The sequence below is a fragment of the Lutra lutra genome, chromosome 11 (genome assembly GCF_902655055.1).
Source record: "Lutra lutra chromosome 11, mLutLut1.2, whole genome shotgun sequence".
NCBI lineage: Eukaryota > Metazoa > Chordata > Mammalia > Carnivora > Mustelidae > Lutra > Lutra lutra.
In genome coordinates, this window is record NC_062288.1 from 10134840 (window position 1) to 10154032 (window position 19193).

General features: G+C 42.9%; 1 protein-coding gene across 4 annotated transcripts in view; it reads right to left on the bottom strand.

Moving 5' to 3' along the window:
* BLVRA (biliverdin reductase A) overlaps positions 1-17222 on the bottom strand; it is a 39093-nt gene extending 21871 nt beyond the window's left edge. The window contains exons 1-2 of one of the 4 annotated variants that reach the window (XM_047695490.1): positions 17098-17222; positions 9733-9765 (exon numbers count right to left, since the gene is read on the bottom strand). In XM_047695490.1, coding sequence (XP_047551446.1) covers positions 9733-9744 — 12 coding nt within the window. In that variant the 5' untranslated portion in view covers positions 9745-9765; positions 17098-17222. Of the gene's footprint in view, positions 1-5844; positions 5875-9732; positions 9766-12840; positions 12920-16575; positions 16601-17097 lie in introns of those variants that run through there. The other 3 variants (XM_047695492.1, XM_047695491.1, XM_047695489.1) reach the window with 3 other exon arrangements.
* Between the last annotated feature and the right edge of the window lie 1971 nt (positions 17223-19193).

Below are 19193 nucleotides of genomic sequence, written 5' to 3' on the forward strand. Positions count from 1 at the left end.
TACACTTGAAGGCTTAAAGTTTTAGTTACTTTATGTTCTCATTTGAATTAGTTTTTGTATATGGTGTAAGGTACGAATCAAGGTTCTTTTAAAAACATTTTTAGGTAGAGAGGCAGCCTCTCGAATGTGTATTCACAGGCTGAATCAACTGTCCACAGTGAGGCAGAGGTATGCCAGGCTTGTATGTAAATACACCCAGACGTCACGCCCAGCTCATGTACCATCTGCTCTGGAAGCCATAACGAGCTTTTCCCCCTCTTTGCGTATGATATCCAATTGTTCCAACAAAAATTTATTGAGAATAACTTTTTTTTCCACTGAAATCCCTTTGCACCTTTGTGATATTGTCTCAATTGTCACAGTTTTATAGTAAGTTTTAAAATCAGTTACTGTCAACCTTCCAACTTTTTTCCCTTCTTTTCCAAAACTGTAGTTCTGCCTTTACATAAAAGTTTTACCATCAACTTGTCAATTTCTAACAAAAAGAAAAAATCTGCCAGGATTTTGAATGGGATTACACTGACTCTATAGATTAGTTTGGGAAAAAAACAAACAACTTGGGATAGTGAATCTTCAAATTCATGAACATGGTATATATCCTCATATGTTCTTCTTTGATTTCTTTTATTCTGTCATTTTCAGTGTATGAATCTTGTTTTGTTAAATTTATACCTAAGTATTTTGTGATTTTTAGTGCTGCTGTAAATAGTATTTATTTTTTAGCTTCCACTTCTAAACTGTTTATTGAAAATATATAATTGATTTTTGTATATTGAGTCAGATTTTCTACATAGACCATAAGTCAAACATAAATAGAGATGGTTTCACTTCTTCCTTCTCAATCTGCAGTGCTTTATTCAACTTTCTTGCCTTATTGCACTGGTAGGTCTTCCACTATGATTCTGACTTAGATTAGTGGGAACAGACATTCTTGCCTCATTTTTAATCTCAGGGAGAAAACACTGGATCTTTAACATGAAAAATGATGTTAAATGTAGATTTTTTTGTAGATACCCTTTATCAGGATGTGAATATTTTCTATTCATATTTCGCTGAGATTTTTAAAAAATTATAAATGGTCTATTTTATCAAATGCCTTTTCTGAGTCTACTGATGTGATCATTTAAACTTTTCTTAAAATCTATTAATACAGTAATACCTTTCATTCCTAGGATAAACCTCACTTGGCTTTGCATTATCTTTTTTATATACTGATGATTCTATTTGCTAAAATCTTATTAAAAATGTTTGCCTTTATGCTCATGAAAGTTACTGGTCTGAAATTTTCTTATAATGTGAAATGATTCCTAGGATAACTAATTTTATAAAAGTATTGTCTTCTTTTTTAAAAGATATTATTTATTGCTAGAGAGAGAGAGAGAGAGAGAGCACGCACACGCAGGCTCAAGCAGTGGGGAGAGGCAGAGGGAGGAGACTCCCCACTAAGCAGGGAGCCCGATGCAGGACTTGATCCCAGGACCCTGAGATCATGAACCGAGCTGAAAGCAGATCCTTAACTCACTGAGCCACCCTGGCACTACATTGAGCATTCCATGCTCATGGATTGGAAGAAAAAATATTGTTAAAATGTGTATACAAGCCAGAGCAATCTATACTTTCAATGCCATCCCGATCAAAATTCCACCGGCATTTTTCAAAGTGCTAGAACAAACAATCCTAAAATTTGTGTGGAACCAGAAAGGACCCCAAATTGCTAAGGAAATGTTGAAAAAGAAAAACAAAACTGGGGCATCACGTTGCCTAATTTCAAGCTTTACTACAAAGCTGTGATCACCAAGACAGCATGGTACTGGCATAAAAACAGACACATAGACCAGTGGAACAGAGTAGAGAGCCCAGATATGGACCCGCAACTCTATGGTCAAATAATATTCGATAGAGCAGGAAAAAACATCCAATGGAAAAAAGACAGTCTCTTCAATAAATGATACTGGGAAAATTGGACAGCTATGTATAGAAGAATGAAACTTGACCATTCTCTTACACCATGTACAAAGATAAACTCGAACTGGATGAAAGACCTCAACATGAGGTAGGAATCTATCAAAACCCTAGAGAAAAACATAGGCAGTAACCTCTTCGACATCAGCCACAGCAACTTCTTTCAAGATGTGTCTCCAAAGGCAAAGGAAACAAAAGCGAAAATGAACTTTTGGGACTTCATCAAGATCAAAAGCTTTTGCACAACAAAGGAAATAGTCAACAACACAAAGAGGCAACCCACGGAATGGGAGAAGATATTTGCAAATGACACTAAAGACAAAGGGCTGATATCCAAGATCTATAAAGAACTCCTCAAACTCAACACTCAAAAAACAGATAAATCATGTCAAAAAATGGGCAGAAGACAGGAACAGACACTTCTCCAAAGAAGACATACAAATGGCTAACAGACACATGAAAAAATGTTCATCGTCATTAGCAATCAGGGGATTCAAATCAAAACCACATTGAGATACCACCTTATACCAGTTAGAATCGCCAAAATCAACAAGACAGTAAACAGTAAGTGTTGGAGAGGATGTGGAGAAAGGGGAACCCTCTTACACTGTTGGTGGGAATGCAAGTTGGTGCAGCCACTTTGGAGAACAGTGTGGCGATTCCTTAAGAAATTAAAAATAGAGCTTCCCTATGACCCTGCAATTGCACTACTGGGTATTTACCCCAAAGATACAGATTAGTGAAAAGAAGGGCCATCTGTACCCCAATGTTCATAGCACCAATGGCCACAGTCACCAAACTGTGGAAAGAAACAAGATGCCCTTCAACAGACAAATCGATAAAGAAGATGTGGTCCATATATACAATGGAGTATTATGCCTCCATCAGAAAGGATGAATACCCAACTTTTGTATCAGCATGGACGGGACTGGAAGAGATTATGCTGCGTGAAATAAGTCAAGCAGAGAGAGTCAATTATTACATGGTTTCACTTACTTATGGAACATAAGGAATAACATGGAAGATATTAGGAGAAGGAAAGGAAAAGTGAAGTGTGGGAAATGGGAGAGGGAGACAAACCATAAAAGACTGTGGACTCTGAGAAACAAACTGAGGGTTTTGGAGGGCAGAGACATGGGGAGTTAGGTGAGCCTGGTGGTGGGTATTAAGGAGGGCACGTATTGCATGGAGCACTGGGTGTGGTGCATAAACAATGAATCTTGGAACACTGAAAAAATAAAATTAAATTTAAAAATAAAAATAAATTAATTAAATATAAAATAAATTAATTAAATATAAAATAAATAAACTAAACATAAAATAAATTAAATAAACTAAAAAATAAAATAAAATAAAGTAATTTTGGAGGAACTTCAGGGGGTAAGGATATGAGGACGAGTGATGGACCACCACTCTGGCAGGGGAAAAGGAGATTCCAAATAGTCAGGAAGAATAACCTAATGTTTTTCATCCACTGTTTACAAGGATCAAAAAGTTTAACAACACATTGGTGAGTGTGGAAAAACAGGTGTATTCATACAATGCAAGAGGGAGAGAAAAAGGTGCAACTTTTGTGGAGAACAACTTGGAAAGTACTTATGTGAATACTCTGTGGTCTAGTAAATCTGTTTCTAAGAATGCATCCTACAGAGATACACAATGAAAAGACTTAGGTTTACTGCAGCCTTACCTGTAATAGCAGAAAATCGCAAATAAGATATATATTGTTAATGCCTGGCTATGTACATTATGGTATGTCCTTACAATGAAATATCACACCACTATAGAAAAGAACAAGGAAGTTCTTTATGTATTTAAAGGGACTGAGCTCCAAGATAGATTGTTAGGTGAGAAAAGCAAGACACAGATCTGTGTAACACAGTTTGTGCAAAAGAAGGAGGGGACAGCTGGAGAGAAAAGAAGTATTTGTGGTATACATTTAGAATCTCTCTGAAAGGACAGCCAATAAACTAGTTAACTCTGTTTGCCTGGGAGCATGAGAACCAGAGTAGCTGGGAGGGAAGAGGACTTTTCAGAAACCTTTTTTTTTCCCCCTAAATTCTTTAAAAATTTGAATCATGTGGATATATTAGTTATCCAAAATAAAAACACTTAAAATAGATACATACATCCAAGGGATGCTCCAAGCAGACTGGAACTCTACAGCTTGTGGACTCTGCTTACTCCCATCTCCCTACCTGGGGGTCTCTCTACAGTGCCCAGAATCTTCTGCTGCCCCACCCTGAGGACCTCCTGCCCATGATTGTCCAGTCCACTGACCCTAATCGTTTGACTCCTCACACCTCCAGGCTACAAACTCCTGCTTCCACTCACACTTTCTGGCCCAGCTGTAACCCGGTTTCCACTGCCACGACTCTCTGCTTCATCACAGACCATCTTTTCATTGATAAATTCAAGGCCTTTTTCCCAGCTGCACTCCCCTGGACCTCAGACATATTTAAAACTTAATTGGACTTTCCCTCCTTTCTTGGCTTCTCTCACCTTGTACTGAGGTTGTCTTTTTTTTTTTTTTAATTAAAAGATTTTATTTATTTATTTGACAGAGAGAGGTCACAAGTAGGCAGAGAGGCAGGCAGAGAGAGGGGGGGAAGCAGGCTCCCCAACTGAGCAGACAGCTCGATCCCAGGACTCTGAAATCATGACCTGAGCCGACAGAGGTTTAACCCACTGAGCCACCCAGGTGCCCAAGGTTTTCTTTTCACACTTCACCACTTTCCTTCTTCACCCTGCCCTCTGGATGTGCGTACTTCCCAGGGATCAATCCTTGTCTCTCTGTTCTTTTCTCTTCCCCATATCCCTGGATTTCAGGGACAGGGGATCTCTTCATTCCTAAGGTTTCCATGACCACCTTTATGCTGAGGACTCCAAAATCCCGAGCTTTGAGCCATCCTTTCCTCCAAGCTCCAGCTAAGAAGAAATGCCAGCTGGTCAATTCCAATTTCCACCTGGCCATCTCATTGTGACCTGGATCACAATCTTCTGTGCCAGGTGCCAACCATCCACCCCACCTGGCTGGCTCTGCTTTGATCTTCTGGGCAAAGGCCAGTGGCTCCATGAATTCCCTAAGGGACCCAGCTTGAAAGGCTCGAAGTCCTTGGAGTCGCTCATGTATTCAACAGACTTCCTCTGAGATCAGACTAGCTGAGGCTGAAAATCCCTCTCCACCCTTCTACTCCAGCTAGACTCAGAGCCACAGCAAGTCTTCCCTGAAATTTTCTGGCATGTGATTTCCTTCCTCTGCATTTTCACTAGTCCGTCTAAGTTCTGGATTGCATTACAAGACTACTGAACAGTTTCTGAACCATCCGATCACCTGACTAAATGATGACCGCCATCTGGTGAGTACAAACAACGTATGAGGCATCACACCAGGTGCTGTGGGTATGCTAAGATGAGTAAGACACACAGAGAGCTATATTAGATGTCAGAGAATGGCAGGTAACAAAAAAAGAGTTAAAGAGCAATGGGAGTTAATGAGAAGGAGGTATCCCTTCCAGAAAGAAAGACCTGAGAAACTTTTCATGTCGCAGAAATGAACTGCATGGACAACATTAGCTGAACTGGGCGCCTGGGTGGCTCAGTTGGTTAAGCCACTGCCTTTGGCTCAGGTCATGATCCCGGAGTCTCGGGATCGAGTCCCGCATCGGGCTCCCAGCTCTGCGGGGAGTCTGCTTCTCCCTCTGACCTTCTCCCCTCTCATGCTCTCCCTCACTCTCTCTCTTTAATAAATAAAATCTTTAAAAAAAAAAAAAAAAGATTAGCTGAACATGCACAAGAAGACAGGCATTCACAGAGTCAGACATCAGAGCTTGCATGACCATTCTGCCCCCAAGACCCCATGCCTTCAGCAAGCTACTTAACCCTCATTTCCTTCATCTACAAAACAGAGGTGATAATAGCATCTTGCTCATAGGTGTCTTGTGAGGATTAAACTATGCACAGCGTGGGGTACTGTGCAGCAGATTAACTCTTTGTTTTATCTTGAAAATGTAGTCCTGAGTGGAAAAAATAAGAAAGAGAACAAGCTAAAACCATTACACAGTAATACAATTAGTGAAATTAAAAGTATACTACACAGTGGTTGCCAGGGGCTCGCGGTGAGGAGCAACGAAAGCAAGGAGTATTTTGGAGTGAGGGTCTAAATCCTGATTGTGGTAATGGCTATGCAAACTGATGCATGTGCTTTAATGCACACAACCTGTGCACCAAAAAAACAAAAACAAAAACAAAAAACACATTTTACGAAATGTAAATGTAAAGGGTATTTGTACAAAAACAGTAACATACACTTTCATGAATACACGGAAACAAGAAGGTAATCACTTAATCCAATAGGACAATAGAATAGGACAATAGCACAGCTGTCTTGGAAAGGGGAGAACAAGGATAAAGACCACAAGGAATCAGAAAATAAATACAAGAGAGGAGCCCTGCACACACCAGCAAGGACCACACATCACAAACCGGGGCTGAGGAGTACCTTCTATGCTTGAGGTGTCCTCCTCTGCCCCCCAAGAGGGAGAGAGAATGACCTAGAGGAGGGTAAGGAAAGGAAAGGAGAGTAAGTACTGGAAGTGAGGAAGGGACAAGGAGGCAGAAAGTCAAGCAAGAAAAAGACAGATTTGGAAGGTATTATGGTCTCACTTACCGGCAAATCCCATGAGTACAAGTACCGTATCTATAATTGTTTTACCATTAACGCTATCAAGCCGAGTCTACAGTCTAGTACAGTGTACTGTCACACTTCCATTTTAGTGACTAAATCAAGAAAACGGGATTTACAGCATGGAGCGTGGGAAAGGAGGGAGGAGGATGTCGAGCTTCCAGGCCACGCACACAGGTGACTATGGTGCTATTCCCTGAGGAGCTTATTTGGGGCAGCAGAAAAACAGCAGGTCCAGCTTGTTTTGGAAAGAGTTGGAGCACCTGGAGAACCTCTCAGTGGAGACGAGCAATCCAGGTTTCTCGTGGGCAGATCTGGAGGTGGGGAGTAGGATGTGGTCGAACAAATCCACTTGGTACATTCCTAAGCATACGACTAACAAAAACTGTGGGATCAGATGAGCAGCCCAGGACGATGGGCAAGAGGAGGAGTATCCTGGGAAACACAAAGCTTTCAAAAGCAGGCAGACCACAAGCCTAAGAGTCTGAGAAGACGTGAGCAGAGAGCTAGGCAGAAACCCTGGGACAACATGGGAACTACATGAAGAACATGGCCAACAGGGTCAAATGCTTCAAAAAGGAACTTTCCACCAAATCTGGCAATAGGGATGCTACTGGTGACCCTTTCTTGCAAAGTTTTGGTGGAACAATGAGAACCAAGTCAGACAGCAGTGAAGCCGACATAAAAGGGAAGTGAGAAAGTGGTCACAAACACTGAACGATGGGCGTTTAAGGCAGAAGAGAAGTGGGGATGGTTAAAGGGGAACCCAAGGCCTAGGAATGTTTTCAAAGGTTGAGAGGAAAAAGCCATCCAAGAAGGAAGGGTCAAAGTGACAGGAAAGAAGGGGTAACTGATGACTGGGGGAACTGTTACCAGGCCAGGCTGTATAAGCTTACTATCAATGCAAAGTTTCTAATTTTCCTTCAGAACTCCGTGAGAATTTGAGTGAGTCACAAGGCCCTTCACATAAGGGGTCAGAGGCACCAGAAAGTGCTTAAAGGAAGTCAGCCCTAAAGTAGGGAAGGCCAGTAGGCTAGTAGGATCAGTCAGTAGGAGACTCACTTTGGACTTTTACCATTTTGTGGCTTTTGAGCTTTGTACTATGTATGTGTATTGAGATTATTACAAAAATAATTTTTTAAAAATTATTATTTAAGATGAATTTCACTAAGAAAGACACCTGACTGCAGTAGGTTGAGAATGACTTGGACAGAGGAAGAAATGGAGAAATTACCTACAGACATCTCTTTCAAGAAGCCTCCCTTCGAAAGACATGAGAAAAACAGGATTATAGCAAATCCTTGACAAAATGTCACATGTGGTTTTTTCTGAAGAAAGTAAGAACTAAAGCATTTTGAGGGGAGCCTGCATGGCTCAGTTGGTTAAGCAGCCGACTCTTGGTTTTAGCTCAGGTCAGGTTTTAGCTCAGGTCAGGATCTCAGGGTCCAGGGATCAAGCCCTGCATTGGGCTCTGCACTCAGTGGGGAGTCTGCTCCAGAATTCTCCCTCTCCCTCTTCCCCCACCTGTGATCTCTCTCTATAAATAAATCTTTAAAAAAAGAAAATAAAGCCTTTGGAAATATGAGTCAGAATGAGTCAGCAAAAATGAGGCTAACAATGCAGCTGGTAAAGGAGATAATTAGGGAGGCAGGGTGAGGTCTGCAGAGGCAACAGAATTTGCCATTCAGAGTGTGGACAGGGGTTTCTAGGGACACTGGATACGACAGGCCCACTCTCCTTTCTTCTTCCTCTATCCAGCCCAGGCATGGGGGTAAGCTGCTTCAGGGGGGGGCCTGGTTAGTGTAAGCCAATTGGCAAAATTTTAGCTCCTCTAACCCAGTAACTAGTCCAGGAGTGGGCATGTGACATAATACTTGCCACTAAGACCTGAGGAGGCATTGGGTGTTACTTTATAAAACAGAGGCCCCTGCTTATCTGGGAGAGCTGCAGGAAGCTGTCTCCTTCTCCTGCTCAAAGTGAATGAGGAAGCACGTCGCCTCAACCGCGGCTGGCAGCCATCCTATAGCCATCGGGGCACCGTCTCCAGGGGAAAGCTAACATGTGGACGAAGAGCCGAGAGATGACATGATCCTGGATCATGACGATCGCCGGGCCAGTGGGTCAGCCGGCCCTGAAGCCTGCCCTCCAGTGGGACTTCCCAGATGAAAAACACATGAAGTTGGGTTTTCCTACACTCACAGCCTGGAGCTTTCTCACTGATAAACATCCCTTTCACTGCGACAAGAGGAGTAAGACGAATGGGAAGGCAGGAATTGAGAGAGATGATGTCTGATGGTTCTCATTTTTCTCTGTAAAGTAGGAAGTAGTCCAGGTACTAAGAGTGAGGAGGGAGCCGGGAAGACGGGAGCTGGCCGTTCAGGGCAATGGGAAAGGGGGCCGCCTGCAGCTCCGCAGAGGCCGGGGGGCGGTGGGCTGTGCTGAGCACCCCGTGAGGGTCTGGACACATTCGCCAGCTGCCAACAGCACGAAGCTGTGCCACTCACCCAAGACCACTGTCCTGGGTTTGGCATGTGGATCAATGGGAGAAGAGGAAAAGCAGTTGGGGACATTGGACCAAGGGTGATCCTCTCCTCTGGGAGAGGAGTAAGGGCAGAAAGGAGCTGATCAGTCAGGAAAAAACAAAAGGGCAAAGTGACTGGAAATCTCAGCAGATCAAAGAACAGGGATAGTACAACTGAGAGCCCCTAGGAGACAATGCAAAGAAATGTCATAGTAAGCAGAGGTTAAATGTCCCCAGAATAACACAAAGTAAGCCTCTAGGCCCAGCACCCCTACACCCTGCTGCCCACTCCAGCCCCAGCCCTTCAGTGTTATTTCAGCTTGAGGTACAATCAGTAAATTCCAATCTAACTGAAGCCGGTCAGACACAGATAAGAACGCAGAAGGGCCCAATTTTTCCATATCGCCCAGAGCCATGTGCACATCGGCAGGCAGGAAGGGAAATGTTTTCAAGTTTGTGCCAATGTTTTTGAAAGTTCTGTAGGGAGAGAAGAAACTCAGTGAAGGAAGAATGAGGAAAAATGCAAGAAAAGCAGTCCTTAAACCGGTCCTTTGAGAGCACTCACCTCTGCATTCATCTTGTTCTCCTACTTCCGTGGCTGTGAAGACAAAAGCAGAGGTTAGGACTCTGATGACACCTGCCCCAGACTCCACGCGACACTTCCTTTGCCATCCCACTTTCTCCCACACTCTTATTTTTTTTTTTAAGATTTCATTTATTTTAGGGACGCCTGGGTGGCTCAGTTGGTTGGACAACTGCCTTCGGCTCAGGTCATGATCCCGGAGTCCGGGGATCGAGTCCCACATCAGGCTCCCAGCTCCGTGGGGAGTCTGCTTCTCCCTCTGACCTTCTCCTAGCTCATGCTCTCTCTCACTGTCTCTCTCTCAAATAAATAAATAAAATCTTTAAAAAAAAAAAAAGATTTCATTTATTTTAGAGAGAAAAAGAGTGCACAAGTGGGAGGGGGAGGGGGGAAGAGAGGGAGAGAAAGAGAATCTCAAGCAGACTCACCACTGAGTACAAAGCCTACCATAGAGCTTGATCCCATGACCCTGAGATCATGATCCCAGCCAAGACGAAGAGCTGGACGCTTAACCAACTGAGCCACTCAGGCGCCCGTCTCCCACACTACCTATTATCCCACTGGCCCTATCGTCCCCAAATGCCTCCACCACATTTAACCCTCCAGTAATGGTACCCAGGCCAGTGTCTGATTCTGAGGCTGGTGGAGGCTGGGATGTCATATGCCAATGATGTTTCTAGAGAAGGACATTTCCAACCCTGAACGTCCGTCCCCTATACTGGAAGAGTGACTGTAACTATAATGCCTATGTGTACTTAAAAGAATGGTGCGTGTCCCAAAGTTGGTGCTTGGAAGGGATAGCTTTGGATCTGCCTTTCTTTTTCTTTTTCCTTTTTTTTTTTTTTTTTTTTTAAATTGAGGCTCAAACTCATAACCTCCTGCGATCAAGAGCTGAGATCGAGAGGCTCCCTTAACTGACTGAGCCACCCAGGAGCCCCAGATCTGCCTTTCTTTTATGGAGACAAGCAAGGCAGTAGGAAAAACATCTTTTTCTTCCTCCTAGATGACTTTCGAGAGGACTTAAATGTATTATGTTAAAAGAACAGTTTAACAGGCTACTCTGAACCCATAGCATGAAGGAGGAGGAAAGAAGGAGCAAACAGGCACATAGGAGAGACATGAGAACTGAGAGTAGAACCTAGAGGCCTATAAAAATGAGCCTTCTCATTCATTTGTCAGCACTGTTAGAACTGCCCCTTTATTTCAACTAAGACTCAGGCAGGCAATGGCAGGGTGACTGCATGACTAGAGGTGACAGAGAGAGAATTAAAGCTTCTCCAGCCCCCTCACTGGAGTGGGATGTCTAGGAAGCCGATGCACAGGATGCCCAGAGCTGGAGGGGAGGGAGGAGGGCCCTCCAGGTCCTTTGGGAAGGGAAGGCAGTGGTGGCCTTGGTCCTTGGAGCCATCCTTGCATTTGATCTTATTCTGCTTCAAAATATAGAAAGGGTTGGACATCCTGATGATAACCACGAATGAGAAGAACAAAATCAAGAACACCCATTATTAGGCGCCTGGGTGGCTCAGTGGGTTAAAGCCTCTGCCTTCGGCTCGGGTCATGGTCCCAGAGTCCTGGGATCGAGGCCCGCATCGGGCTCTCTGCTCAGTGGGGAGCCTGCTTCCTCCTCTCTCTCTGACTGCCTCTCTGCCTACTTGTGATCTATCTCTCTGTCAAATAAATAAAATAAAATCTTTAAAAAAAAAAAAAAAAGAACACCCATTATTAAAAATAACAAACACAAACAAAAAAAAGAAATTGACTCCTGACAACCCTAGGAACATTTGGGATGGTCACCTGGGCTGTGTGTTGAAAATAACCCATTTTCAGTAATTCCCTTCCCTTCCCTCTTCTCATTCCTCCTTTGTGCTTTGAGATTGGGTCTCATGACCTAACCTACCCGGCATGCATGCTGTCTTTCCTTTAATAACCCAGAGTCTTTTCATGATTCCTGAAAAACGTGAAAAAGGGAACCTGTAGAAGACAAACCTAAAAAAGAGGAAGTAACAAAGCAGGTTAGCTTTCCTCTCAGATCTCAGGAAGTCAGGATGCCTGTGATGTCTTCCTATGCATAACATATCTCGGAAGGACAATGAAGTCATTAATAGCAAAGTCGGGGGGAAAAGCTAGAACTAGGCGAGGATGTGTGTTAAGCAGCAGCCTGGACCACAGGGTGTCCCCAGAGAACACCCCCCTGGTTGCTCTCTCCTGCAGATGCCCTACCCAAAACTCTATAGCGTTTTACTCATATTTTTAAGAACTTTAAGCCTCCCTTAGAGCTTACATATGGGTGGGTAAGTCAGACAACAAAACACACAAATACAAGGAGGATACTAACAGCTGTGAGCCTACTTGTATAAACTACTTGATATTAACACTAACCCACAGACCCTCCGCAAAAAAGCTAACACCAATTCTACTTTCCAGATGGGGTCCCTGAAGTTCAGGGTGGGTAAAAGCATTTGGTCTCCCAGTCTCAGCACTGAAGCACTGCACTGTGATTTTCAGACTTTCTGGTTCTAGAGCCAAACCCCCGAGTACTCCAGAGACCTCTACAGATCCTGTCTTACACTCCCTCAGACAGCGACCATGACAAACAGGAGAACTGGTGTTGGTCCTGCTAAGGGACCATGTCCAAACTGCTTCCTCATCTGTAGGCTGAATGACTGGACTTCGTCCCTAAGGTCTGTTCTCTGACAGGTCTTGTCCCTAATGTTCTCGGATTTCCACAAAAGGGAATTCAGGAGGCTCTTAAAACAAGAACAACGCTCAACTTCATTTATGATCGCAGAATGCAAATTATTATTTCGCAAAGATGCTCCCATCAGACTGCCAGAGATCAAAATGTTTGCCACGGTGCGGCGGTGGTGAAAGGGTAGGGAAGAACACGCTCTCTGACATTACTGGGGGCCTACAGATGGGGATCGGTTCTGTAAGAGGGCAGTCTGCAACATCTATGACAATTCCAAATGCACACAACCCCGACCTAGCAATTCTGCCACTTCTAATGTATCTCCAGTGCCCACATCACATTCAAGAGAAATCATTAAATTGTCCTGAGTCCTTCGTCCTTGTAGAAACATTGCTACCTGCCTTTCCTTTCAAATGAGAACTTCCAGGAAAGTTTTCCTATCAAAAACGTCTACAAAACACTGTTTATAAACTGCTTCCCCACAGAATCTGGGAAAGCAAAACAAAAGAAAACATAGAATGACTTGGAGAAATGTGCGTGTGTGAGACAGAAGCTCACTGAGAAATCCTATCTCACAATCATCATATGATCTCTCTGATATGAGGAATTTGAGAGGTAGGGCGGGGGGTTGTGGGGGGTAGGGAAGGGAAAAATGAAACAAGAGGGGATCGGGAGGGAGAGGAACCATAAGAGACTCTTAATCTCACAAAACAAAGGGAGGATTGCTGGGGGATGGGGGGTAGGGATGGGGTGGCTGGGTGATGGACATTGGGGAGGGTATGTGCTATGGTGAGTGCTGTGAAATGTGTAAGCCTGATGATTCACAGACCTGTTTCCCTGGGGCAAATAACACATTATATGTTAATAAAAATAATTTTAAAAAGTAAATTAAAAAAAAAAGAAATCCTATCTCATTAGGTATCAGTAGTCTACTACCTAGGATGAATTACTCTCATGTATAAATCACATTCAACTGAGGTATCCTGGCCAGATCCTTCAACTGGGGTATCCTTCCCATGCTCCTTCCCCTCCAGCTTTCAATTCCCCTTATAATAAGATGGCACCGCCAAGAGGTACGACCCCCCCGGGCCAGGAGAGATCTGGCTCTGCCTTTCTACACTCTCCCTGCTCATCACACCGTTCTCCTCCTCCCCACTGTCCTGCCAAGACTAATTAAAGTTTGAAAAGAACCCAGGGAGAATTTTATTCTATATTTTAATATATTCTTTAAGACCTGGGGCGCCTGGGTGGCTCAGTGGTTTAAAGCCTCTGCCTTCGGCTCAGGTCATGATCCCAGAGTCCTGGGATCGAGCCCCACATCGGGCTCTCTGCTCAGCGGGGAGCCTGCTTCCTCCTCTCTCTCTGCCTGCCTCTCTGCCTACTTGTGATCTCTGTCTGTCGAAAAAATAAATAAAATCTTTAAAAAAAATTAGTTTAAATATCTAAGACCTAATCCTATAGCAAGAAATTTAGGTTTGTTTGTTTCAAGGGTTTAATATTTAAATGGTCAAACACTAAAAGCCTTTACGTTTCTGACTGTTGATATTATATTTAGAAACATTTATGGACACACTTTTATTTTTTAGATTTTTAACCTTTTTATTTTTGTATTTTAATCCATCTAAGTTGTATTTTGGTGTATGGCATGAGATAAGACTCCATCTGTATTTTTCCCTTTTCCCTCAAATAGTTGAGTTGTTCCCAAATCATTAATGGACTATTTCATCATTTCCCCCATGACTTGTTCATAAGGTCTTATGAATACGGTTATTCTTTTTTTTTTCCACTTTTTCTGCTGTGTCATTGACCTTTAGTCCCATGCCTATAATGCATTGTTTATATGACTATGGTTTAACAATATGTTTTTGTTTTCCGGTAGCTCAAGTTCTCTCGTTAACTTGTGGAGTATTCTTATCTATTCTTGCTTGCTCGGGCTTCCAGATTGATTTTAGAACATCTTTGTCAAGTTAAAAAAAATAAAAGCAAAAAAAATCCAGTTCTACTGGGACTGTGCCTATAACTGTATCAAACTTGTATATTAAATTAATGTGAATTCATTGGTCTTCCCATCCAGAAATATATGGTATATCTGTCTAGGATCAAGTACTTAAAAAAACAAAAAACAAACAGAAGAATCTTGAGTGAGTTCCTGAATTACCACATTAATGACAAATGATAGTTCAGGCTGCAGTGGTTCACTAGACAGCTAAAGAAAAAGAATCAGGACTTTTGCAATAAAAAGCCTGCTTAAAGCAATTTAAAGTAGGTTTCTCCTTTCCCCACATCTACTGCAGCAGATCTACCAAACAGTGCTGGAGTTTGAGCTTTGACCCCAATGTGATGCACTAAGTTCCCTTCAGCCTAAGCTATCATTCTGGGAGATAACAGCTCGCCCGTGCCTCAAGAACCCAGAATCCTATACCTGGCGTGGGCATCCACCACCAAACTGACCAAGGCCAAGGTACATTTGATGGTTTCTGCACCACAAAAAGAAAAAAAAAAAAAGGGCACAGATGAACTTAGACATACTTAGATGACCCCTAGGCTCTTTTTTGGTGCTGACACGTTGTAATTCTAACCCACTTTACTTCTCCTTTTTTGTTCTCATTTGGTTTAGCTTTCTCAGTGTTTGTCTTGGTTCACTGGAGGTTATTAACTTCTTTTCTGGTTCTCTCAGGGGCACTGACACAAGGAAACTGGGACAAGGCTGGAGTTGTCAGAGCCAGGGAAGCAGCTGCCATTGAAGCTAAAACACACAAAAGGGCTGAAGAGGGAAAGCTTTCCTGGACACTCTCTCCAAACCTAAGCCACTCTCTACCCCTCCCAACCTTCCTGCCACTCCTACTTGCTCTGTTCCCTCCAGTTCCTCCTTATCAGCATTTTTTTTTAATTTTATTTTTTATAAACATATATTCCTTATCAGCATTTTGAAACCTTCTCCCTTTTCTTGAAAGTACCACTTTTCAACATTGTAGTTATGATGACTAATATAGATTATTTGTGGTGTTTTAAGATTTTATTTTTAAGTCATCTTTACACCCAACAAGGAGCTTGGGCTCACAATCCCAAGATTAAGAGTCACATGTTCCACTGATCAGGCCAGCAAGGAGCCCTTATTTGTGGTTTTCTATGATCTGCAATTCTGTTTTCTATTGGAATTGATGATAAAGCACTAATTACTGGGAAAAAAAAAAAAGAAAGTGATCTTGATGTTGATAGATATGACAGGAAAAAATGAGATAACAGGAGTCAAAAATACTCTTATTAAGGAACAAATCTCTAGTGTACTCAAATTTATAAGGGTATGGTTCTGGGTTTTTTTTAAAGTAACTTAATTAATTCAAATAATTGCAAACAGTGTGCAACTCTGTTTCAAAACTGGGTTGAGATCAGAACATTCTGGGGCCCATAGGTGTTGTTAGACATTGATCTCCCAGAAAGACGGGAACCTTGGTTCCCTGTTACTAAAAGACCGGTTCTTCCTGCTGGAGAGCTACAGGAACCCCTAAACTCCACAGCATGACTAACAAGTGGGGGAGGGGACCTGAACACAAACCTTCCACACAAGCAGAACATGTAGGAGTAACTTATGTTTCTAACATGTTAAAAGCTCTTATAAACAGAGAATAAAGTGATGGTGGCCAGAGCAGAGGTGGGGAGAAGTCTCTAGCATGCCTTACTTTTCAGATGACCAAACTATGTAACTAACCAAGTTTCCCTTCCTAGAAACAAATATGAGACCCAACCAGAAACCTGCGCTGTGCTGTCAGATAGCCACGAGACACATATGGTTATGGATGCTAGTTAATTAAATATAGAACGTTTCCACTATCACAGAAAGTTCTGTCGGACAGCACTGACACACTTACTCTGTTCTTACATTGTCTCTGTCCCCAGTAACTAGACGTGTATATGTATATGTATATGTATATGTATATGTATATGTATGTATTTCTAACTATTCTACGCGGTTTTGTTGTGAACTTCCTTAATTCCTTCCTCGAACAACTCAGGGTTATCAGCACCTGGAAAGATCTTTGTATATATTTAACCCTGCTGTTGCTGGGAGCTCAGCCTTAGTTTTTTAGTGTCCTTAATTCATGCAACCCTCACAAGGGTCTATGAAATACCCGTACTTTGCAGCTTCCCAAGAGGTAAGCGCGGCCAGGAGAGGTTCAGGGTCTTGCGCAGGATTCGTACTCGAGGAGCAGAACCCCAGCCACGCACATGTCGCGTGGACGGAGCTGTCAGCCCACGTTCGCGCTACCGCGACAGAACCACGGGCTCAGCTACGTGCACGTACACAGCTCCGGCCGACTTACGTCTACATTGCAACTGAAACCATAAACACTTTTAAAATAAAATAGATTTAATTTTTTGAACAGTCTGCCTTTTGGCTATATGAGGGAGCCCCTTCCCGGGAGGGCTCGCCGCGATGCCGGGTCAGCCAAGCCTCGGGACAGCCTGCTCCCCTCCGGGCCCAGTGGAGCTGGAGAGGAGGCACCCAGGAGGCGCCTGGGGGTTTGGGCCTGGGCCTTGGGCCCGAGACCGCAGGGCGGAGCCCGATCTCCCGCTGGCCAAGTTTTCCAAGCTCCTGCTCAAAGGTTTTCTTAAAAGCTGCCCGCGACCCCCATTCACTCGTCCGCCGTGCGCCTTACCTGCCGCTGGGCACAACGCTTGGCTCCCCGCAGTCTCCGAGCTGCCGCCGGCCCGGCCCCTGAGGCAGGCGCGCGCTCTGATTGGGCGAGGCGCGCGAGGCCGGAAGAATCGCAGGGTAGGCGGGGAGAGCGCAGGTCCGGGAGGAGAGAGGAGAGCCCCGCCCCAGAGTCCAGCGCCGCAGGGCTGGCTGTGAACCGACTTGGCTGCCAGGAGACCCTCCTTGCTCCCGGATAGGGGAAGCTGGAGAAGACGGTAGCCCCAGATCTGTGAGGCCTCCGCGCTGGGGTCGGGGGAGGGGAGGTGGTTGGGCACTCTATGCTCTGCCCCTTTTCTGGGCCGGACCCCCAACACGTGAATCCGCGCCGTCCTTTTCGGGTCCAGATCAAAGAGCAGGCAAAGCATTTTTGTTTTGTTTTGTCTTTATTTTCTTCTTCTGCCGGTGTGGTAACATACACATAACATAAAATTTACCATCTTAATAATTTTAAGCGCACAGTTCAGTGATATCAAGTACATTCACATTGTTGTGCACTGATCACCACGATCCCTCTACCGTGTTCATTTTGTGAAACTGAAACTCTCCACTCATTAAACAGTAAGTGCCCCTTATCCCCCTGGCAAAGTATAGTTTTTGCCTTTAAGATCCCATTGTTCTTAAGGACCTCCTATAAGTGGAATCACACAGTATATGTCTTTTAATGACTGGCTAATTTCATTTAGAAAAATGTCCTCAAAATTCATCCATATCACCATATTGCAGAATTTCCTCCCTTTTAAAGGCTAAACATTTAAGGTTTATCCGTTCATCCATTGATGGACACTTGAATTGCTTCCACAGTTTAGCTGTTGTGAATAATATTGCTATGAAAAGGGGTGTACAAACACCTGAGACCCTACTGTTTTCCATGACTCTACCACTTGACATTTCCACCAGTAACGCACAAAGGGTTCCCATTTCTCTGAGAAAACGCTCCTCACACTCATTTCCCTTTTCTTGATGGTAACCATCCCCATGGGTATGAGGTTGCATCTCACTATAGCTTTAATTTGCATTTCCCTGATAATGTTGGACACCTTTTTGTGAGCATGTTGGCCATTTGTATCTCTTTTGGAGAATTATCTACTCAAGTCATTTTGAATCAAATTGGTTGGTGGTGAGTTCTAGGAGTTCTCTATATATTCTGGATATTAATCCTTTATTAGATATATGATATGCAATATTTTGTCCCATTCTGTGAGTTACGTTTTTACCCTGATGATAGTGCCTTCTGATACAAAATATTTTTACATTTTCATGGAGTCGATTTCTCTAATTTTCCTTTTGTTACCTTTACCTTTAATGTCATATCAGAAATCATTGCCAAATCTGATATCACAAAACGTCTCTCCTATTTTCTTCTAGAAATTTTATTGTTTTAGGTCTTGGTCCTTGACCCATTTTGAATTAATGTGGTTATCCCATTTTCCCAGCACCATTTGTTGAACAGACTATCCTTTCCCCATTGAATGGACTTGGCATTTTTGTCAAAAATCATTTGACTATATATGTGAGGGTTTATTTCTGGGGTTCCTATTTTATTCCATCAGTCGATATATCTGTCTTTTGGCCAGTGCCACAGTTTCAATTGCCTATAGCTTTACAATTGAATTTTGAAATCAAAATTTAAATTTTAAAAAATTCTTTTTTAAGATTGTTTTGGTAATTCATGGTCGCTTGATAGTCTATGAATTTTAGGATGAGTTTTGTTATTTCTCTAAAAAAAAAAAAGCCATTGGAATTTTTGTGGGGACCAAATTGAATCTGTATATTAGTTTGGGTGGTATTGACACTATAATGATATTAAGTCTTCTAATACATGAACATGGGATGCGTTTCTATTTATTTATGTCTTCATTAATTTCTTTTGGCAAGGTTTTATAGTATTCATTGTGCAAGTTTTTCACCTCCATAGTTAAGTTAAAGTCTAAATATTTTATTCTATTTAATGCTGTTGTAAAATGACATTATTTTTATCATTCTTTACAGATTATTCATTGTTAGTGTATAGAAAGTTATTTTTTTGTGTGTTGATTTTATCCTGCTACCTTCCTGAAT